This window comes from Ceratotherium simum, chromosome 20 (genome assembly GCF_057802395.1).
Source record: "Ceratotherium simum simum isolate JZ-2026a chromosome 20, ASM5780239v1, whole genome shotgun sequence".
NCBI lineage: Eukaryota > Metazoa > Chordata > Mammalia > Perissodactyla > Rhinocerotidae > Ceratotherium > Ceratotherium simum.
In genome coordinates, this window is record NC_141919.1 from 7,983,030 (window position 1) to 8,007,672 (window position 24,643).

The window sequence follows — 24,643 nt, forward strand, 5'->3', positions numbered from 1 at the left end:
GAAGGGAGGAACGTGTGGGAAGGAACCCTGAGTGGTTCAGCGCTGCTGGATGCTAAGTGTGCGGCTGTTTCTGTCTCCCTGCCTTTCCTCCCTTCCCCTGCCTGCACTTCAGCTGACCCTTATCACCTTCTCCTAAGACATGCTCTGCTGAGACTGGACTGGGATGAACAGTGTCTCCCCCAAACTCATATCCACTTGGAACCTCAGAATGGCATTACTTAGAAATAGGGTCTTTGCAGACGTAATTAGTCAAGTTTAGGTGAACATCCTGGAGTAGAGTGAGCCTTAATCCAAGGACTGGTGTCCTTATGACAGAAGACACAGGGAGAAGAAGGCCATGTGATGATGGAGGCAGAGATCGGAGTGGTGCAGATACAAGCCAGCAAATGCCAAGAGTTGACGGCATCCGCCAGAAGGGAGGAGAGATCGTGGAACAGATTCTTCCCTAGAGCCTTTAGAGGGAGCACAGGCCTGCCGACACCTTGCTGTTGAATTTCTAGCCTCTAGAACTGCAAAAGAATACATTTCTGTTGTTTAAGCCACTCAGTGTGTGGAACTTCATTATGGCAGCCCTGGGAACCTAGTCCAGACTCTCTGCAGAGCGTCTCCTCTGAATCTCAGGTGTCCCTGGTTAGGACTCTCTGGGCACTGTTGGGCCCACTCATTGACTCTTTGCTCCTTGCTTTCTGCAGCCGCTGTCCACTTCCCAACACTGATAGTCCGTCAGCGCTGAAGAGCAAGCAGAGGAATGTACAGACCGGGGAGGTGGTAAGGTAGCTTTTATCTCGCCAGAGTCGTGTCCTTCCTTCTTTCATTGCAACCCACTTACTATCAGCAGTGCTGGATGCTAGAAGAAAATGGAGCAATGTCCTCAAAGTTCTAAAGAAAAATGTTTGCTTTTGGGGACAGGAGGAGGAGAGGATGCTAGATGCCTCTACTGTTTAATATCTTTCTTTTATCCCTGATTCAGAAAGAATAGCCATAAATACCCTGTCCATAAAACCAGGCTTTTCCAGTTTTGTAGTGAGTTAACAAAAAAAATGATTAATGTGTAAATACTGTGTAAAACAATAGGTTGCATGTGTACTACATGCAGATGTGAAGATGACACACTGTAATATCTCATAAGCTATGTGCTACTGGAGGGGAAGGACCATATCTTTTTGTTCTTAATGCTCAGCATCTGGTACAGGGCCTGGAACATCATAATCTTCCAGGAAATGTTGGTGAATGAATTAATCTGCCATTGTACTGATCACCAAGGTGATTTAGCTCATCAGGGCCACTGGGCAGATGTCCCTCCCTGCATCACATGCACGAGTCCTAAAGGGGCATCTGCTGGATGGGACCACGATTTCATTGGTGGGGGGTGTATGAATGAATAGCTATGTTCTCCAGGTGGTACCTCCAAACAAGTCCTCAAGATCAAATACTCTCTACTTATAGGTCAATATGGGTGACTAAGGCGTTGTCCTTTATATACAGTAACACCAGTACAAAATTATAATTTTACAATAATTGTTGTTTGTGATTGAAAACACTTCATTTCTAGTAGGTTTACTGGATATGGAAGGTAGTTTTAACATTCACTGAGTGTTTACTATGAACCCGAACTATGCTCAGCGCTGTATATGCGATTTCTCCTTCAACCATCACAACCTACCTATAAGGTTATTATTATCACCACTTTACTGATGAGAAAACTGACATTCGACAGATTGGTTAACTTGCCCATAAGTGGCAGAACTGGGATTCAGATAGCTGTTTTCCTAATTGCAAAACATACTGCTGGTTAATCTCCAGCTTTAGTGTACTAAAAATCATCTAGGGGAGTTTGATAAAAATACAGATTCTTAAGTCTCACTCCTAGAGAATCAGCAAGTCTAAGGCAGCCGCAGGAATATATATCTGTAAGTTTCACCCAGGTGACTTAGATGCAAGTGGTCCACAGACTAGACTTTGAGAAGCACTACTCTAGACTATGAGATGTCAAATACACAGTGGGAATTACTTCTTATTTAACGTCTTTGATTTGACATGATTTTCTTCATTGTGGACACCCAGTTGTTCCAGCACTATTTATTGTAATGATCATTATTTCCCTACTTCTTGTAGTTTCATTTTGTCATAAATCAAGTGTCCACATATACTTAGGTTCTGAACATGGCCCTCCTATTTTTCTATATAACTCTTATCATCATCCATTGTAAACACTCTTGGAGAAATTCCACTGTGGACCAAAGGGCAAGAGACCTTGGAAAACCCTGTGGATCATTTTGTGACTGGACATAATATCCGTTAAATTTAGAGATGGCTATTTACAAAGCAATGCCCAGCATTTCCTGGGATCCTCATTTAAATACATCTATTTGGCCTACCAAGTACAATTTCTGATATTGAAAAAAAATCTGTCTACAGCTCAGTAACACCCAGGAATTACTCTTTTTTCCCTCTCCGTTTTCATAGCTCTCCTTCCCCAAACCCCTTTCATCAAATCAGCAGTTCAGGATTTTGGAAAACGAGTCATCTTTTACTAAGAGCGTCTTATCTTACATTTAGAATTCATTAGGAAAGAGAGATAAAATACAGACATGGTAGTATTTACCTCTCAGGTGTTCTGCTTTTGAACAAACCTTTTCCCTCCAAGCAATTTGCTTTATTGCCTCAAATAAGGTGCCTATTGTAAATTTAGCTTCATTCAATCCAATTTAAAAATGAGAAAAACAATAGATTATACATATTTGCCCACTGGAACACAAAACTTCCGTTTAAATATAGTTTGATGCCAACAAGTAATTTGGGTATCCTGTCAAGCAAACTCTTAAAAACATCTTTTATTTTTATAGTATTACATGATACAGGTTAAAAAGGTAGTATTTATGATGAATCACAGGTGAAGAAACTGAGGCACAGACATATGAAATTATTCAGCTAAAACCATGAAGGAAACTGTATGAAAAATTCAAGTTTCCACTGCATTGCTTTTCAGTGAGTTCTGAGGTTGGAGGCAGTTACCCAGCTGGATTCCCAAGAAGGCCAAAGGCTTTCCATTAGCAATGGTTCAGGTTCCCGACACCAAGTTTCCATTTACATCTGCATCATGGACAGCTGAGCGGTGACCCAGCTGGTCACAGGAAGTTTGTGGGCTTTAGGGTTGCTATCTGAATGATTACAGAATGGCCAACTCAAACTCTGAACAATAAGTTCTCAACAGCACAGGAGTGTTTCTCCAGTACAGGGGATGAGATGAACTCAGACTGGGCTGTGCTGTGTGTTTACATCCTTTCTCCATTCTGTCAGTGAAAAGCCCCACACATAAGTGTTGAAGGAGTTTCAGTTGTTCTGGAGTCAGCCACTCAGCTCTTGGTCCTCAGCTGATGACTAATTGGTAGTTAGTCACCTGGGGAGAAGCAAATGAAGTTGGAGGCCTAAGGAATCACCCATAGCCACTCGGGGAAGAAGTTCACGGGCTTTCTTCCTTCTGCACAGAGTTTAGTTTCTCTACCTTTTGAGCATAATTGGCTGAAATTTTCCTCCAGTATCATATGTAATTCTCCCAAAGATATGCTGAGCACTCTTGTATTTTCCTTGTACTAGCACAGTTGTATTTTATTGTTATATTGGGGGAAAAGGTCATTATGTTAATTGTTAACTGAAGTTGATATTTTCTTGGACAGCCACATCCCTGACAGGCCAACAGACAGTGCTGGGAAAAGGATGTGAGCTCACCTGAGGGTGGAATGGGAGTTCCCTTTGAAAATGTTTCTCAGGCTTCCCTGATAGTAAGAGTTACCTGGGGTGTTGGTTAAACATTCAGATTTCCAGACTTCTCCTTTGGGGATGCTGATGCAGGGGTGGTTGGGATCTGCCCCTGGAATATGTATTTTAACAGCCATGATTGTTGTCCTTAGGGAATTGTGGGAAACACGGCCCTATGAAGTATGATTTTGAAAAGGAGATCAGAGACAGGATGTCCCTGATTCCCACATGTCTCCCATCATTCCTGTGAAGGCATTTCTCTCTCTCTGATTACTTTCCCAAACCTCTATTCTGTACGTCCCACTAACTGCCATTCAGTTCCACTTGAGTGTGTTGTTCTTACCTCAGACTTATCATGTCCTTGTCTCTTCACCTCAGCCTACAATTCCCACCCCATTTCGCGTCATTCTCTTCCACACACTCTCAGTGACAGTGGTAGCAACTATCTTGGTTGCTTGTACATCCTTCCAGGATGTACCCAGCTCATCAAACCTTTTGACTTTGTTCACGTTCCATTTCCTGCATAGGATGCCTTGTCTCTCTATTTTGCCCATTGCACTTTCATTTCTTCTTCAAGGGCTCAAAGGCCACCTCCTTAGATTCTGTCTTCTGTCGCTTCCCCAGGCAGAGTTAATTCTTGCCTCTGTTCTCAGCACTCTGGATTTCCCTCACCTGTAATGTAGGTTGTGTTGTAATTATTTGTTCACTTGTCTGTCTCTCAGGAGGCAGCACGGACAGGGATGACGTCCTTGTCTCTGCATTACAGTGCCTAGCAGAGTGCCAGGTACCTGGTAGGGATGTTATCACTATTTGCTAAGTGAATTTTAGACTTCTGATGACTATATATTAAATGATTATTATCAAATAAAAAAGATATGGATTAATTTATTTCTATAAGTCCACATATTCATTCATTCATTCATCCATTTATTCAGACAAATATCTATTGAAGCCGTATTATATGCTAAGCATTAGCAATTCAGTGATAAGCAAAAAATAGACATGATCCTTGCCTTTATGGAGCTTTGAATCGAGAGAAATATATTAATAAAATAATTATGTAATGATTAAATGATTTGCTACAGTGAAAAATACCAAGAAGGGTAGGCATATGGGGGCAATGAAGGCATATAATGGGGGTGGGGGGTGACAACTGATCTGAGTTTTGATTACGAAAAGGAATTATCTAGAGAGAAAGGGGAATGAAGAGCCTTCCAGGCTCAGGGAAAGGCCTGTTCAAAGGCCCTGGGGTGGAAGGGCATATGGTAAGAACAAGGGACTGAACGATGGATAGTATGTCTGGAGCAGAGAGAGCAAGTGGACTTATGGCAGAGAAAAGGCTGTCACATAGGGCATATGGGTTTTCATAGGCCCTGTGAAGAAGTCCTATCTTTATTCTAAATGCAGTGGGAAACCAGTAAAAAACGGAGTGATTCTAGTGAGTATGTTATCACATTTTTATGGGGATTTATACTGGCCAAGTAATGATTTGCTTGACTATTTATTTTTGTTTTGACCATGCAAACTCCTTCAGGACAGAAACCATGTCTTATATTTCTTAGTGTTCCCAGAATCTAGTACCATATAATAAATAGAGTGGGTGACCAAGAGATGTGTGTTTCTTGTTTTATTTCAGATTCTTGAGAGTGAGGCTTTATGGAAACTCACTTAGAAAGGAACTTAGTTAACCAAATCCATTGGATAAGCTTATAATGACATTACAATTCGTGTTAAAATTGTGAGATACATGTTTGATACAGTGAATGGACAGGCAGTAAGCCACTGTTATCTTATCAACCAAGACTGTTTCTTAAGTCTTTGGGAAGCTAATAGTCAGGGTTAGTTTCAGAGGAACCTGCTACCCTCGTCCAATAAAGTTATTTGATCACTCATGATGCTTGAAGTTTTACTATTACAGAGTCATTACTAGGGCCTTAAAGACCCTTTGGTCTTTAAGAGTTCACTTTGAAAATATAAATACCTAATTGGGGGTAAGAAATATATTAATATTTATCAACTGATGTCTTTGGGATATTTTGATGGGGATTCAAATATAAAGGAAATATATGTACAGTTCTGTACATATGGGCCATCACCATGGCGATGCGCTGCCTTGGGCCCTTCCCTCAAACAGCTTGTTCTTACAGGTGGAAACATCCAGAAGCCCACCCTGGGTCATACGTGCTTCTGTTTCCCACAGCCCCACCCTCTGGGGCTTGTCGAACCCTAAAAATAACTCTCATGAAATCTTTACACGGCAGTGAAGGAGGCATGACCACTCTATTTAATATATGAAGAAACAAACAAATAATATATGAAGAAACAAGCTTAAATAATTTGTCTGGTATGAAATCACCAGGAATGAGAATTAAGCTTCAAACCAAGGTATGACAGACTGTGACCTGGTGCTCTCTTCACCATGGCCCATGGCTAGAAAAGCTGTAGAATTAGACACCATGTACATGTACACATATATACACATACTACACGTATGAATATGTGCATATATAAAAATGCTTTGACACTTCATTTCAAATGTCTGAAATGACACCTGTTTGACACCTATCTCCCTGGACACAGTTTCCCCCTCAATATACCCATTAGGCCAACACCTGGCGGCCAGAGCTCAGAGCACAGAACACCCAGCGTCCCTTCAGAGCTTCTTATAAAGTCACGTACTCAGGCCTCTTTGAAAGAGAGACTCTGAGCTCTACCACAGGGCCTGGAGGACTTTTGTTCTTGCAGAGGCCCCTCTGACCACCACAGCCCAGCCTTCTACCAGGGTGCCACTGGCTTGAGGGGTAAGGTGAGTAGGGGCTGTGTTGCTAAGTACCCAGCCCTGCCTGAGCTCACACCACGAACATGGGCAGGATGGGCACAGGTGGGGGAGGAGGGGGGCTCTGAATAGCCAGAGCTCTACAGTCCAGTGCCAGTGTAGGGGGGGTGAGGGTGGGGCAGCCACGGCCACACTTACCTTGAACAATACAGGCACCCAGGTAGGCAGCGTCTGAAAAGGAGCAGAGCAGTCGGCCGTGGAAAATGTCTCTCTTAATTTGCAGGAACAAGAGGTACCTGCAGTACAAAAGGAGAAAGAGTCGCCCTCAGTTTTGGCTGAGGCCCGGAAGAAGAGGAAGGATTGTTCATGCCTATCTACTGGGTCACCAGAGCCCTACCCAGCTCCAAGGAGTGGCCGAGACACGCCAAGCCCCTCAGAGGACAAGCAGAGGAAACTGAGAGGGGCCCTCTGAGTCCAGAAATCTGAAGTGTCTGCGGCAGATTCCGAAGCTGGGTGGCTGGCCCTTTTAAAAGATACACGAGAAGGACTGAGGAAACCCACAGGGCCCAGCAGTGACTGTTCCTGGCAGGAACTCCCACATGATGACAACCACGGCCACTGTCACCACCACTCGCACCTCAGGTACATGCTGCCCAGGTTCTGTGTGAAATGGAGAGTCAGGAGATGGAGTCAGTCAGTATACGGGGACCAGTCTTGGGGGCAGACAGACTCACAATAGTCAATCTCAGAATCTCAGAAAGACTTGGTTGTGAGGCCAGGAGCCAACGTCTTCACAGCTAGAGCTGTCGTCTGTTTAGTGTCCTCTCCCCTTTCCGGGGACGGCAAACTCAGACGCCACAGAGCCAGGCAGACCTGATAATGAGTGAATTGCGAGGGCTGAGGGGTCGGGGGGCAGGATGGAGAGTGCTGGCTCCCGTGAAGGGGTCGCCCTGCACAGCTCCAGCCAGGGCTCCCGCAGAAAGGCAGGCCAAAGGCGTCTAGCTTTTCGAGAAAACCAAGGAGACTGGATTTAGAAGTGAAACCCTTTGAATTATAATGTTGCAACAAATTCTGTTTTTGCAAACAAAAAATACACAATTCAGCCAGGGGAGGGGACAGGCCAGTTAGGAACCCCTGGCTCAGGCCCCTCCTGTCACTGTCCCCTCTGCCCTCTGCGCTGATCAAGCCGTCCTCAGATCTGCTGTCTTTCTCCTGTCAGCCAGGTTGGTTCTCTCCTTCAAGGCTCAGGCTTGGGTCTACTGGTTCTGACTAAAGTAACTTGGCAGATGTGTACAGCTTCTTCCTATGCTCATTTGAGAGTTTAACTCTCAGAGACCCATCTTTTTTTTTCCTTTCCAGGTTCTTGGGATGGGGAGGGGACACCACTCAATCCATCCCAGGTACCACCTCCAGTGCTCAAACAATCTGACCTTTACTCAACTTGTGAGAACCATAGGCACAACCCCATCCAGAGAGTGTCAGTAAGGAGCTCAGATCACACAGGCGCTGCCACCCCCAGGCGCTGGAGCTCGCCTTCTCTGGGCGCTGGTTCCCCTAAAGCACACTGGACACCCTGCAGGGCTCAGGGGCTCACTGGTGTTTCCATTTGAGGAATCTTTATCCCACACCTGCTTTATATGTGCACTGTGCTGGGCACTGGGGACATGGTGGTGGCTCAGATGACACTCTCTGTCCCCAACTTTGTATGGAATTGTGTGCAGGGGATAAAGGCAGTCCCTAATAAATTTCATATCTAGAGTTTGGTGTGCATTTTGTCAGAGGAACAAGATTGCACTTGGTAGATAAGCACCCACAGCAGCTCCCTAAACCAGTGCCTCTCACACTTGAGCGAGCACGTGAACGACCCAGTGGAGATCTTGTTAGAATGTGGATTCTGGTTCAGTGGGTCTGGGTGGGGCATAAGAGCCCATATTTATAATAAGCTCCCTGGTGATGCTGTGCTGCAGGCCCATGGACCACACTTTGAGTAATAAGGTTCTAAACCAGAGGTTCTCAGCCCTGACTGCACGTTAGAATCACCTGCTGAGCTTGTGAAAAATACCAACACTGTGGTCCCTACCCCAGACCCAATTAAATCAGAATCTGGGTCTCCACAAAAACTTGTGCGCAAATGTTCACAGCAGCATTATTCATAATAGCTAAAAGGTGGAAACAGCCCAAATGCCCAACTGATGAATGGATAGAAGAAAGTGGTATATCCATACAATGGGATATTATTCTGCCATAAAGAGGAATGAAGTACTGATAGATGCTACAACATGGATGAACCTTGAAAATATTAAGCTAAGTGAAAAGAAGCCAGTCACAAAATACCACATATTGCACGATTCCACTTATATGAAATGTCCAGAACAGGCAACTCTATAGAGACAGAAAGTAGATTAGTGGCTGCCAGGGACTGGGGAAGGGGAGAATAGGGAATGATCCCTTGGGCACTGGGTTTCCTACTGGGGTGATAAAAATGTTCTGGAATTAGATTGTGGTGATGGTGGCACAACTTTGTGCACACACTAAACCCACTGAAGTGTACACTGTAATGTCTGCCCCTAAATACTAACACTTTTGAGAATCCAAATTGCCTTAGTAGAGTTCTCAAATTTTGACATGCTTTAAAATTACCTGGAGGGCTTATGAAAATAGAGATTGCTGGGCCCCATCCCAGGTCTGGGACAGGGGCCGAGCTCCCAGGGGATGCTGATGCTGTGGGTCCAGGGACCTCACTTGGAGGACCATGGCCAGAGACCACTCAGAATGTCAATATCACAAAACACTTGAAATGATCGAATCTTTCCTTTTTTAAAGATTGTAAACTACCAGGCCAAAGGTCACGAGGTTTCCTCTCTACTTGCTGACTGTATGCACTGAACACAAAGCATTCCTTTCTACTTTTTGATGAGTTTTGTAGTGAAAAAGAGTTTTGAATAACTGTTTACTGATGAATGAGAGGTTTGGGTCCTAATCCCATAACTCAGAAATCAAGTGTGACGAAAGCTTCCCGAGAAAAGAAAATCAGCTTTCACAACATCTGAGCTTGGGTCCCTGCTCATATCAGTGATCTCGAGAGAGAACCGTGGATTATCGTGGATTCAGCATAATCCACCGAGACTTACAAATGGCTTCAGGTTCAAACGCTCATTTTTTAATATGACAGCCACCAAATAAATAAATAAATAAATAAATAAATAAATAAATAAATAAGTAAATAACGCCTCTTCCTTTGGTATCACTCACATGAAAGGATTAAGGAACAAAAGCACAAGAGGATCTGGGGCCTACATTACTGTGCACCATTAATGACATTGCTTCTCTACCTAATATGAATTCAAAGACGGCTCTTACTAAAAAATTAAAACCAACATACGTTGATTATATTCAATTGTATACAGCATTTACAAAAGCCTCAGAAATCTAAAGAATTGTAAGATGACTGCATAAATGGAGAGACAAAGGATGAAAAATGATTTCAAATATCCTTTTTTGTGAGTACTTTTGGTGTTTTGTTCTTTTAAACCTGCCTTTTTCTCAATGTTCCTTTACCCCTGAGCATGGTCATGAGTGTGGTCTTAATTCCTCATATATTAAACTCTTCTTAAATTTTAGGTTAATTTTACAATAAAATAACAATTTATAAAACAGAAAACCTAAACACTTTCAAGATAGGGTTTCAACCATAAATACCAGGGACATTCCACAGATTCTAGATTCGTTTTGAATTCTAAGGACTGTGTTGACTAAGAAAAGCCCATTTCTACCTGTGCAAGGACATGATATTGTCTTAATTTCTTGAGGAGACATAAAAATGTTCACAATTTTCCACTATTCATACCTTAGCTGTTCAGTCAAATGCAGGGAAATGCTAGCAAGTTTAATTGAGAGGGGTTTAACCAGGGTTATTAACTAAAACTTTGTACTCACTTTCAAATGAGACTTTTGTCATCAATAAAAGATCCATCCTTAATTTATATTGTGACACATATTCAATTTTTACTCCCCAGACAGGAATTTAAAGAAAACAAATGACGAAAGTGAGCCATTTTGGCACCTGACAAAATAATGCCTGGCATTAGTATTTGATTTGATCTTCCCAATCACACAGTTAGCCCCTGGAGGGCAGGGTGTATCTCTCTGTTTTCTCTTTTTGTTTTTCATACAGCCCCCACCCCCTGGACTATACAGAGAGTAGGAACTGATGAAGAACTTGTCAAATAAATGAATAAATTTTTCAAACCAAAAGCAGGCCAAAGCCACACACTGTATGATTCCATTTATATGAAACAGCCAGAACAGGGTCTTTTTGGGGTGTCTTTTTGGGGTGATGAGAAAATGTTCTGGAACTAGATAGTCGCAATGGTTGCCTAACACTGTGCATGTTTGTAATGCCACTGAATTATACACTTGGAAATGGTGACACTAACTTATATGTGTGAATTTTACCTCAATTAATAAAAAAGCTGGCCAGATTGCAAAATACCAACACCACTTCTAATGTCCGTCATCTATGTATCCGTCCTTTCCACACACACACCCTGCCCCCGCCCCCAAGCACGAACCTCACTAAATGGCTGTGCACAAATTAATAGCAGAGAACGGAACCATCTGCTCCCTTCCAACGTCACCTCAGTGCCACTGTGGTCAAGCTTTACTGACGCTCGTGGATAATGAGAAAGCAAAGTATCCAAGAAACCCATACATTCCCCTGCAAGTGAAGATCAGAGCAAACTGCATTTGCTTCTCTGCTGCGTTCAGACCTATGCAGAGCATTCTGAGAGATGGTTATGCACAGTGATCTTTGCTGTCACCTCATCAGATCCTCATCAGCAACTAAGCACACATCGGCTCTTCTCCATCCACCGAGTTGGGCCTCCCGGGACCCTGCTCAGCTGCATTGACTGAGGCTGTTCACAGAAGGTGGGCTGAATTTATCTACTCCCAAGTACCTCCACAGTAAAATTTCAGAGTTTTATTTATATAGAACTTACACATTTCTTGTATGTTTATTTATAAGAAATTTATGTTTTGTTATCGCTATTGTAAAAAGTAGCACTTTTTCCCATTGCATTTGAGAAATAGTTACTGCTTATGTATAAATAAAGCTGTTGTTTTAGGATATTAACCTTGTACCCACGGACACAAGCCATTATTAATTGTGGGTAGAGGGTGGGGAAGGGGGGCTGGTGGAGAGCTTGGAGAGATCCCGAGAGGACACCACCAGGTTTAAGTGCTCTCTGGAGCTCTGAGAAGGGATCCTGCACCCCTCAGCGCCCCAGGCTTGGCTGAATGGAGTGAGGTGTCGAGGCCAGACAAAGAAATCGCAGAGTAGTTTAGGGGAAGTGTTCTGTTTGGGACTGTGAGAACACTAAAGAAATAGCGGCATGGTGTGTTTAAGCAGAGATGAAACCTTAGAGAGTATACACGAGTTTCCCTGAGGCTGACGCGTGGCACGGAAGAGGCTGAGCAGTTTCTGCCTGTCGCAGGGGTGAATACAGAGTGCTGAGCCAACGAGTGAAAGAGACCTGGAGTGGGGAGCACAGACGGCAGAGTCTACAAACTTGCAGGACAGACCATGGCAGTAACCACAGGTTGCGACAGCATCTGTTAGTGCACGATAGAGGCCAGGTGGGACCAGTTACCTCCAGAGAGGAGGCAGCGGGGAAAGAGGCCAGCAACCAAAGGCCAAATCACATAAGTCACGCCAGGGGAGGACTCAGAGGACTGTGCAGGAGAGGGCCATCCCCCTCACTGCCATGATGGCATGCAGCTTCCCCTGCCTCAGGATGCCACTCTGGGGATGGGAAGCTCTTGATATGGGAAAAACACCCCAATATAGGGTATGCGCTTTCAAGTGACTATGTTTAAATTACAAATTCACTGAATAATTTTCTGAAAGAGATCAAATTCTAAACTGGCCGATCTTGAGTTACCCTGAAGTGGCAAGATTCAACTTTTTGCCCCCAAAGGAAATAGAGGCTCACAGTAGGCTGAATTCAGTCATGGGGAAATAATGTCACATTTCTGCACATCTGAGTCATAGTGTGTAACTTTTAAAAACCTTTTCATGCTAACCTAATTTGTGTGGTTACCAGACCCTGTTAGACATGTAATTTTTGTCCTCTTGATGTGTGCCACCACATGTACACACACTGGGCTACACTGCACAGTTCTGAGGACAAGGCTAAAAGCTACTGATCATAAGTGAGAAGAGTCACTATGTCTTACACAGCAACATCCCTGCATGGAAAGCAAGGACTCTGAAAACCAAACACCCAAAATATGCCACTTCATTAACACCTTGTTTGCAGGCAACCTATTATCTGAGTATCCTGGAAAGAAAAAGAAAAAAAAAGATCAACAGCTTAATCCACTTCTGTACCCATAGACGTGCAATGATGGAGTAGGGAAATGTGCAAGATATTCCCTCAACACTGCCCAGATAAATTATGTCACTCACCTGCATTTCAACCTAGTAGACAAAGAATGCCTAAAAATATGACTTTAAGGTTCCAGTTCCAGGTAGGATGGACTAGCTGCATCCCACGCTGTCTCTCTCACTGAATGCAGCCTGTAAAACCTGGACAGAATATGTGCACAGCTATTTGAGGACTCTGGAAAGTAAACAGCAGCAAGCAGATTAGAACAGTGGTCAAAGGACCACTGAACCAGTGTTGAGTTCACCACGCTTTTCCTTCTGGTATCTCCAGACAGAACTCAGAGACGCCTAGAAGGACATCAACGTGGACAGAGAAAGCTCTAGGAGACACTCTTAGTTAAGGCTCAAGGAGCAGAAAAGGGGGTTCTGATACCAACATCAGCAATAGCTAGGGGGCTAGAGATTTCTTTTCTGGAAGGTTTGTAACCTGATTTCTTTAATAGTTATCAAACTATTCATTATGTATATTGTATTGGGTGAGTTTTGGTAATTCGTGGTTTTTGAGGAATTGGTCCATTTCATCTGAGCTGGCAATCTTATGTACATAGAGTTGTTCTGTGGGGTCGGTACTGATATCCCCTCTTTCGTTCCTAATGTTGGTAACCTGGGTCTTCTATTTTTTCTTCGTCAGTCTTGCTAGAGGGTCATCAATTTTCTTGATCTTTTCAAAGACCAACTTTTATTCTCATTGATTTTCTTTATCATTAATCGATAACCATAGCAATTTGGATGAATCTCCGAGTTATTAGTGCTGAGTTACAGAAGCCAGTCTCAAAAGATGACATGCTGTATGATTCCATTCATTTGTCATTCTCAAAAGACAAAACCATTCTGATGGAGAACAGGTCAGTGGTCACTTGTGGTTAGGGGAGGAAGGTGTGACTACAAAAGGGCAGCACGAGGGAGGTTTTTGGGGTGATGGATCTGTTCTGCATCCAGACTGTGTTGGAGGTTACACAAATCTATCTATCTGTTAAAATCCATGGAACTATACACCAAAATACAGTCAATTTTACCATATGTCCATTCAAAAATTAAATTTAAACTGACTCCTAAGGTCAGAGGAGAAAACACTTCGGTTTAAGAAGTTTTCCAACTTTAAGATTTATATCCAATTAAGTAACTGTCCAATTAATTAGTTTTTCAATAAAGTATTTCTCTTCCTTAAAAAATTTGAGGTCACCATAAAAATAAGTTTGATTATACCTATCTTCAACAAGATTTGGGGGAAGCAAGTACTCTCCTGTAGTCTCAGTGGAGTAAATTACTATAAGCTCTTTGGATGGACATTTATCACTAAGGAAATGTAACATGTGTATACCTTTTGATCCAACAATTCCACTTCTAGGAATTTCTAGTGCAGATGTACTTGCACACGGTGTAAGAATGTACATACAAGCATGTTTAATGCAGCATAATTTATAATAGCTAAATACTAGAAACAACATTGATATCCATTAAGTAGTAAATTACATACATGCATACAATTAACTATCAGAAAACCATTTTAAAAGTGAGGCCAATCATCAATCACTGATAGTGAAAAATCTCTAAAATTATTAAGAAAAAACAACCAGGTGAAGAATATAAGAGATGATCTCATTTTTGTTTATAAAAGGCTTAGATATGTTGGGGGAGCTTGTATATACATAAAAATTCCCAGAATGATATATAAAATACTGTTAACAATAGTAATTTCTTTGGGGTGGGCTTGGAGATACAATGGGGAGGAGAAAGGAAATAGTTTTGGTTTTAACTTTTAACTTTTCTGAACTTTTAGAAAAGACATGAACATGATACTACAGTCACGTGACCCTTAATGATGGGGATATGTTCTGAGAAATGTGTTGTTAGGCAATTCTGTTGTTGTGCAAACATCATAGAGTGTACTTACACGAACCTAGATGGTATAGCCTACTACACACCCAGGCTATATGGTATTAGTCTTAAGGGACCACCATAGCATATGCTGTCTGTCATTGATGGAAACGTTTGAAAAAATACTAGATTGAAATAATAATGCCTTTGTACAGAGTTTGTTAATCGAGACAGCTGATCTTCAGCTAACCCTGGGAAACACCATTCCTGGGAACACCTCTAGACAGAAGGATCTTAATAAAGTCATGCAAAGGACCTGAAAGTCAGTCATCACTGGTGAGTGAGATGGGAATGGAGAAACGTTCCTCCAAGGAATTACACCCTCTCTGCCTACTCAAAGAAAGTCAGAGCATACAAGCTATCCCCATACCAAGAAGGAAGCTGTCTGGGGTCTGCAACCAGACTCTTTAGGTAAATTCACAGATGAGTCCGAGGGGTTGGACCCAGTTTCTCTGGGTTAACAATATATAAGCCCTAGCTTATTTTTTTTTTGTAATTCATATTAAAATTAATATTTCCAGGACATACATACAAGAACACAGATAATAAAAGATGTCATCAACCACAACAACCAAACCAGGTTTGTGATCTTGAGAAAATTACATAATTTTTGTTCATGAATGTCATTAACAACAGGGCACTGGGTGAGGGGTAAGATGCTTGCCAGTTCATACAATCAGTGAGTCACCTTGTCTGGTTTAGAGATTGAATCTAATATAATTCTTTTTTCCAGATTCAGATTCCATTTGTCAGTAGATTGAAATTTGCCAGGAGTCATATGTCAATCTTTAAACTACTTTTATAAAATATTATAAATTTTGTGTTGGTTGTTCAGATTTACTAATTGTAGAGACAAAGCTCTTAAGCAGCAAATTCTTCACAAATTTTAAATTTTTTCTTCTATTAAGTATTGAAATACATCTTACTTTAGAGATAAATTTATATTTCAAAAATGTGTGTAGCCTAGAAAAATAGTTCATGACATTTAAGAACCAAAGTCAAAGAACCATTTACTATAAAGAAGTTTACTGGAAAATTGTCCAAATATTTTTAAATATTTAAACAAAAATATTAAAACTTGGTAGATAAGGGATAAAGCTAGGCACCAGCTATTTTTTCTCAGGCATGTTCGTTGATTCTCATTATCCTGCATATCGTTCTACACAGAGCCTCCTGAGACCTCTGTCCTGCTACTTCTTCTTGGATGCTTGTCCCTACTCTATTCCAGCCTCACCCCAAGAGCCTGACCTCTCTGGACCTCCCACACGCAATGCTGCCCCTGTTTTCACCTCACACATCTTTCCGCCCTCTCCCTGCAGCACCCATTGCCTACAGCAGCCCTGGGTTAGCCTGCCCCAGAACAACCCACTGACTTCCCTGCACTGGCAAGACAGAGTCTGCTCTTGAGGGGTGGGAGAGGGAAGGGGGAGGAATAGGAGGGGACAGAGGAGGGAGGGAGGAGGGACAGAGGGAAAGAGGAAAAGGGGTGGGGCGAGGGAAAAGAAGACAGTTAAGGGATAGATATGTTGGTTGCTAGTGTGCCATCCATGTTCAGTTTCTTCCTTCTCCCACTTAAAAACCCTGCCCGGAAATAATTTCTTCATATTTTAAAAAGAAAAAAGTCCCTTGAATGAAGACAAGTGACATAATGTGCTCTAACCTGATCTCCAATGAGAAACTCATTTATCACCTACATTTCAGAGCCCTGGGAAAGTGGACATGAGGGATAGATGGATTTCAGGGCAGGCAGTGAATTTCTGAGGTGCATTTCAGGAGCTCTCCTCCAATCCAGAAACAACGCAGGTTGACTACAGCCTGGCATGGTGACCAGGACAAAACATCATGCCACCCAGGACCACCAGTCAACACCCTCCTCACAATGCCCCAAGGGGATGACCACATATTTTACGGAGATGTTTTCTAGGAGGACTTCGCCAAGAGCTCATCAGGAAAAAATAGGCACTTCAAAACACCAGAGCTTGAAAATGATTACCCAGAAAATATATTTATTTTAGGGAGTTTGAGGGATGGAAAAGAATAACGCAATCTTCAGTAAAGTGACCAGCAAGATTCTAGTTTTGAAATATACCTGCTTCACTCATCCCCTCAAGACTGTACCTCCCACCCTGAACCATTTACTGTAACAACTCCCACAATCGAAAGGAACCAGGCATCTGGTGATTATGTTACCAGATACTTAACCATCTAATTCCACTGCCCCTCTTTGAAAATGAAATAGGAGGGTAAGATGATGGGGAGGGGGAGACACAGGAGGCTATAGGAAGAGTGACTGTAAGGGGGACCCAAGCCAGCAAATAAGAGAGAAGTTACAGAGCTCTCACGGGAGAGAGAAGCCCCCACCCTCCCACACATCTTCAACTCCCTCCATTTCCTCCCTGGCAGGAGAAACTTTGTCAAGAAACAGAATCTATCTTTGGACATTTCATACAAAAGTGAACCCACAGGTCAACACTTACATTTCATTTGCTTGAAGATGGACTTGTTAGGTTCAAGCCAGTGCTGGGGAGAAAAAAAGCGGAGATTCTGGGTCAGATGGCTGGACCATATGATGCATACCTAATAACTAAAAGGAATTTAACAAAGATATTCTTTCTCCAAAGTACAACTTTGGTTCCCATAGACATTCCTCAGGGTTCCACCCTCTGAAGATCAACATGAACAATTTGGCAATAATAACACCGCAGGCAAGGGTGTAAATTACAGAGAACCAACACTGTCTGAGGAGTAGTTGAGTCACACCATTGCTGGGAGAGAAGCATAAGGGAGAGATCACGCACTGAAACGGGAGGTTCTAGAGGCTTCAGTTGACTCCTAGGTGATTCTTTGAGCTCCATTGCTCTGAGCAAGCTGCAGATGGCTAAAGATTTTGACATCCATGACCTCAAAGAGTCACAGTCCAAGACAGCATGAGCACCCTGCTCCCCTTCCGGGCAGCCGCCTTTCAGGTCAATGGTGGGCCAAGCCACCATTAGCCCTGTCACAGAGAGGCATTTCTTCCTCTAAAGTCAGGAGGAACAAATGATTTTTAAATATCTAATTTCAGATGGCTGAGGTCATCAAGAAGAAAAATTAGCTCTGTCACAAAACAAAGAGGCCCCAAGACCTGGGAAGCTCAGAATCGCGTTACTGATAGGTGTTTGAAGCAGATACCATGCTGGCCCCGGTGGCCGGCTCTCTCCACACCACATGTGAAGGTCACTTCAACACACTGAGAACCAGGCAGCTTTTGATGTCACTAACCATGATGTCCCTGAAGCTGCTTAGGGAAAGTCTGCAAGTGTTTATACAACTGCAGTTTAGAAAAACGATAAGAGGGGTGCCACTAGGTATCCATCAATGGGTCAAGGAGCCCTCACTTATGGGCTGCCCCCTTTCCTGCTTGATACAGAGAGGAAAGAAGAGGGGGGAACCTACCATCAGTTAAGCCTGTACACCTCGCTCTGTCTCATTTGTGTCATCCAGTAAGCTCAAGGGTCTGTCTGATCCCCATTGTTTGATGTAAATGAATAACCATAAAGTTTAAGAAGAACTAGCACTGGCTGAGTGCTTACTAAGTGCCCGGTGCTGTTCCATGAGTTTCCACGGGCTGTCACCACCATCCCATTTACAGATGAGAAATCTGGGCTCAGGATGTTACACAGCTCGCCTAAGGTCCCCAGTGAATAAATGTGGAAGCCAGCGTGCAGTGCGATTCCAGAACTCAGGCCCGTGACGTTGGCCTTGTGGCCTCCTGATGGGTCAGTTTGCTCTAAAATGTATTATTCTCCTCCCTGAACATTTTCTCTTTTCCCAGGAACTGAAAAGTTGAGTGGTCAAATCAGTAGTTTCCAGCCCAAGATGTCAGATCTGTGCAGTCTTCAAAAACAAGAATTGGGGGGTCTTTTAACTATTTCAACACCATGGAGAATCTAACAGAAAACCATACATTTACTCCTGACATGCTGCACAAACTAAAATAGCAATTTCTTTGCTTCTGGACAAAATTATATCAACTCATTTTGGGAACTCTTGTTATCTCCTTTTTTCCCCATTTTTTTAATGTGGTAAAATATACATAAATGAAATTCACCATCCTAACCATTTTTAAGCATACAGTTGAGTAAATAAATACGTTTATAATGGTATGCTACCATTACCACCTTCCGTCTCCAGAATTCTTGTCATCTTGTAAAATGTAAACTCTACACCTACTAAACCATAACTATCCAGTGGTCCCACCTCCTGGCCCCTGGAAACCATTATTCTACTTTTGATTATTCTTTCTAATCAGAAATTATGCTTGGTCTTTACATGGTTATAACTGAACAGTGGAAAATGTATTGATTACACCACTTACCAGCTATACCACCTTGTGAAAAATGTTTAACCTCTCTGTGTCTCAATTTCCACAACTATAAAATGGGAATAGTAATAGTACCTACCTCGTAGGGTTGTGTTGAGGATTTTAAAAATTAATAAATGATAAGACACTTAAACGGTGCCAGGCATTTGAAAAATACTCAATAAATGCTTATTTGCTGATGCTGTTGTTGTTATTTAATAAGCACAGTTTAATTGGGAGACCACATCTTTCAATATATGGGACTCGCGGAGAAGAATAATAAAAGGGGCCTCTGGTGATGAAATTACTTTTCTAGAAATAAATAAATAGGATAATTTAGACCTAAGGGGAGAAAACAAATAGCAGCCAGAGATCAATGCCTATTGTTATTGTCTCACAGAGGAGGATCACCAGTCATCTTGCCAATAAAGTCTGAAATATAAATATGTTTTCCAAATTCTCTTTGCTTGGCATCCTTTGAACTCCTTAGCCTTCTCTGCCTAACTTCAACCTACCTCTCCACCTTCTCTCTGCCTCCAGGGATGACAGGTGAGTTTCATTTGTGTGCCCACACCAGTTAGTCAGGGGCCCTCTGCCAGGGCTGTGTGGAGGATTCCAAGACTGGGTGAAGGCTCGGTGGGAATGAGAGCCATGAGGGACTGGCTGTGTCTGCCATGTCATGATGGATTGACTGTGTCTGCAAGGAGGGGTAGGAAATATTTATGTCATGGCTGCAAGGTATTTACCATCTGTGCCCTAAATCAATTGTCTCCCCTACATGAACTGGCCTCCTCGTTGTCCTATGAAATACTCCTGCAGTTTGTGATCCGTTCCGACTTTCCTTCCCCTCTCGGCCTATTCACATCCTGCTCTTGCCTCCCAGACCTTGTGCGTCTCAATTACCTACATCCACAGTGTGATCACGACATGCTTCTCCAGGACAGCCATTCTTCCCCAGTGGGATAGTTACGGAGTATAGGGCCCTAAGGAAAACAAGACAGCAGTCACCATGTTTCAAGGAGTTACAGGAAATCATTTCTTCAAAGAGGTTAAAACTCAAGCTGTTAGTATGTATTAACATTTAAATCCTGACTGGCCTATGGCCCAGCTAGTCCTTTATTCTCTAATTTGCCCATGTGAACAAAGAGGGACGTAACAAGGATTTTCACTGCACTTTTATGTAAAATTACAAAATATTAGAAATGACATTAATAGTAATAACACTTTAATAATGTTATAATATATAATAATGTAATAATAATAACAACATTATCAGAAAAATGGTAAATAAACTGTGGTCTGTTCATATTCTGGATGATTCTGCAGCAGTGTCTTATATGAGGTAGATCTTCATGTGTAACACGGTTAGATCTCCAAGGCACACTGGGATAAAAAAGGTGAGGTGCACAATGTATAATGATGGCTGCACTTAGTTCCCACATCACCCACTGAAGTGCCCCACGGAAACAGCCAGACTAGACCACTGTCGGACACCGGGAGAAGCATGAGCTGGAGGACGATCACAGTTGCAACATTAGATCATGCAATATTCTTTCTGATGTCATACTTTTTGCAAAGCTGGGTTTCTAGCAGTTGCTGTGATGAAAAGCAAGCACCTGGCAAAAACAGGTGTGGAACAGGCAATGGGTGCGGCAGTGTCTGATCTGATCCCAGGGTCTGAGAAGCCATGGGACGCCCAACAGGCACACACCTCCCCTTAGCAAGTAACTGTGGTTAACAATGAGCTGAAAATACTATTTTCATGTGTGTAATGTTTTAAACTGCTACTAAGGCCGTAATGGCTATGTCAGGACATAAACACTCATTAACTTGCTTGGATCTAACTCTTATTAGACGGAACTGTTAGATATTCTTTTGACCCAGGGCACCAGGAGATAATTATTAAGATACTAAGGGAGCCATAAACCAAGAAAGTTGGGGAACATCTGAACTATGGTATCGTACAATTAATATGTTTTCCTTTTTAAATAAAAAGTAAAAATACTACCATATATTTTCAAAGAATACAGAATAAGCATCTAAATGTACTTCTAAAGACCTGAAATGATACACAGTAAACTACACCTGCAAGCGTGCTAACAGGGAGAGAACAGGAGTTCAGGGGTGCTAGTTAAAGGAAACCGTGACTTTCCTGATGTCTCGTCTGTGATACTTTAACTTAGACTTTTCACATGTACTGGTGCATTACACAAATAGATAAAAATCAATTAAAAAAAGAAGAAAGCAAGCTAGCTCTACTCAGAGGATAAAGGTGGATTTCACGTAATTTAGACTCAAGAGGAAGAATTTCATAGACAATAGGCAGACGCCAAATCCAGCTGAGCACCCATGGCTGACACTGCGGTCCAGCTCAGGAGCCAGCAGGCCTGGGGTTTGAATCCCAGCTCTGCCACTTACTAGTGGTGTGACCTCCAGCAATTTCCTGCTTCCTCACTTACAGCATCACTGTGAGGTTTCAATGAGTTACCTCACTAAGAAGCCCTTAGAACAGAGCTTGGAGCACAGTGCAGGCTCCATAAACCCCAGCTGCTCCCATCTTCCTCGTGTTCACTAAGGGAGGCTCCTAGGTTGGTGCAGTGGCCCCTCTCGGGGAGCCCACCTTGTCATTCTCTTCCTCTCTCACTCCCCACCCCACCTGCCTCTGCTCCACAGGGACAGAGAGTTCTCCTCCCTTATTTCATTCTGCCTTTTGGAGTTAGGGTCGGGCAGTGAAGTCGAGTCTGGTCTACACCAACAGCTCCTGCTGTTACTGTAGGTACAGACAGATTAGACACCTGTGAGAAAATATAACCATGATGCGGTGGCTTGGTGCTTAGACATGAGGCTCAGAACATTTATTGCGTTGTTACTTTCCTTTCAATTGCTACTTGGAATATATGCTATTTTTTAAGTCTGTTTCCTTACTGGAGACTGATATTCCCTGAGAGAGGCAGAGAGGAAAGCCTGCCAACCGAATATCTGAATTTGTGGCTGTTTACTGTAGCTGAAACCATCATTTCCTCAACTGTCATTTAGAATAAAAATTCCAAAGACTAAGGAAGCTAAGATTCAACCATCGACTCTACCTGCTGAGCTTGGGGAGAGGGATGAACCCAAGGATGCCTCCCTCAGCCTGACTTGAAGGGATCAGGAAGGTGCCTGCAGAGTCACTGTCAGGGCTCCGCCCAGGTCCCCTCAGGTGCCTGTCCCTTTCGGTATACAGCAGTCCGCCTCTTTTTAGGAAGGCTGCCCTCAGCTCACTGAATCCACTGCAGGGTGGAGAAGTGCCTCCCCACTCCCCCCGTCCCACAGCGGGGCAGCTCTTAACCAATAACTGACAGGTGTGGGAGGACAAACACCTCTGCTCCCTCGCCCCTTGGCCAGGACAACACTCAGGCATGACCTCCACTGCTCCAGGGCTCCTCTGTGGCCCGAGCCCAAGTTCCCCTCTGCACGACTGTGCCGACTTCCACACTTGCAGGGCTCCTTCTCTTCCCTGTCCCAACCCCTGCTTTCCTATGAGTCTCTTCCTGGGAACACTTCCTTCTAAGACTGGAATTTTCATCTTAGGGTCTGCTTCCTGGGAACCGGACCTAAGGAAGCCTCCCTAACCCTCCCCTAGAAACTGTCCAGTGTGGTTTAAAATCCTTTCCTTGGGGGTTTCTTCCTTCTGCCTTAGGCTTGAGCCCTGGTAACCTGCAAAGCCCCTGTGAGACGGCCCAACTGAACAGGGTTGTCAGTAGTGATGATCTGGCCTGACCACTTTCCAAGCCGTTTCTTACAACAAATGCATTTTGATTGACAGCAGCTTGAAGAAAAAGAGGAGGAGCAGAAGGAGGCTACACAAAAGGGGCGAAAACAGAGAGAGGCCTGAACCCTCTAGACTCTGATTCCCTCACCTGTGACCTTGGGGGCAGGAGTAGCAGAGTCCAGGACCCTAAGATCCTTCAGCTCTCACGTCCACATTCTCTGAACCTGAAGGATGAGAACGTTGCCAACAGATGTTTCTTTCTTTTTAATTTGCAAGGCCCAGCTGCACTAAGCCCTAAGAGATCATTTTCTCTACCCCATCACAGAAATGGTGCCTTCTTTTGTAGTTTCTAATTTTGGCTGGTTTGGGGAAAAAGAAGGTGGGTTTGAAGTGGTGATTTGTGACTAAGCAGAATGATTTTGAAATTGGTAGCTGCTGAGACAAGGAAAAAAAGGCTCCCCAAGGTAAACAATATAACACTTAGTTTTCTCCAAATGTGGGGCTTCTGTTGAAATTGATTCAGCCTATGATTAAAGCATAAATTACACACCTCCCTATTATCCCTTTCTTAAAACCCTTGGTGCCCTGAACCAAAATAATCTGTAGCCCAGAGAAATGTGTCAATAACCAATGGGGCTTTAAACAAGAATGAATGCACCTCCCCAAAGAGGAGATTGTTTTTTCCCTCTGAGTAACCAGATCCAAAATCTGACCAGTTCCCAACATGGCCCTGAAAAAGATGGCCTGATTCTCACATCTCACCCGAGCAAAGCCCCAGAGTAACTCAGTCCCTGCATTATGTAGCCAATTTACGCCATTTCTAGGCCCTTTGGCCTCTGCTGGGGAAAAGAACGCCATCTGAATGAATGCTGCCTGACAGTGATCTGGACAGTGAAGTGAGAGCCAGGCCTAGTGACTTAGCTACAGTAACAATGGTTTCCACTCCAGGTTCAATAAAATCTACTACACAATGGCAACAACAACCATATCTGTAGATCAGGTACACTCCAAATTTAGTGTCTTTTTGGAAGTCAATCTATGTAAGAAAATCTTCATTGCTTCTGCATAGTGTTTTTCACTCCTTCAGCCGTAACTGTCTTTGCATTCTAGGCTCTTAGAGATGAGTGAAATAGAAGTAAGAGTCAGGAGAAGAAACACTGTAAGAAACACAGGCAGAAATAGGACACCTAAGAAAGCAGAAGCATCGTTTTTTTAATAAAGGACCAGATAATAAATACGTTAGGCTTTGTGGTCCATATGGCCTCTGTCAGAGCTACTCGACTCTGCCACTGGAACCTGAGAGAAGCCACAGACAATACATAACTGAACAGAAGTAGCTGTTTTCCAATAAAACTTTATTTACAAAAACAGTTGTGGGCCATCCTGACTGTTCTGTTCCAGCCCCCGCTCTATGTCCATGCAATCCTTAATGTTCACCTAAAGAAAAAAACAGTAGTGATCTGAAAATGCAATAGAAGTTGTAAAAACATTTATTGCTGTTTATTTTAAAGTACACTAGGATACCAAAATGCAATCATAAGGGAAATTATGGGATTCCTTCAAGCTTGTTACGATGGAATTTACCACTAGTAAGAGTTGCCGTCAAGTCATATAAATTTAACGTCATCACCAAACTGTTCTAAATTCAAAGATCTTCTGGTTGCCAGACCCATGGACCTTTTCAAACTC

General features: G+C 43.0%; 1 protein-coding gene across 1 annotated transcript in view; it reads right to left on the bottom strand.

Annotated features, from left to right (window-relative positions):
• Window positions 1-6,608: 6,608 nt before the first annotated feature.
• The window catches only part of LOC147914348 (uncharacterized), a 75,872-nt gene continuing 57,837 nt past the window's right edge, over window positions 6,609-24,643 (bottom strand). The window contains exons 2-5 of the mRNA XM_087444198.1: window positions 20,111-20,186; window positions 17,339-17,381; window positions 6,734-6,831; window positions 6,609-6,659 (exon numbers count right to left, since the gene is read on the bottom strand). Coding sequence (XP_087300324.1) covers window positions 6,609-6,659; window positions 6,734-6,831; window positions 17,339-17,381; window positions 20,111-20,186 — 268 coding nt within the window. The remainder of the gene's footprint in view (window positions 6,660-6,733; window positions 6,832-17,338; window positions 17,382-20,110; window positions 20,187-24,643) is intronic.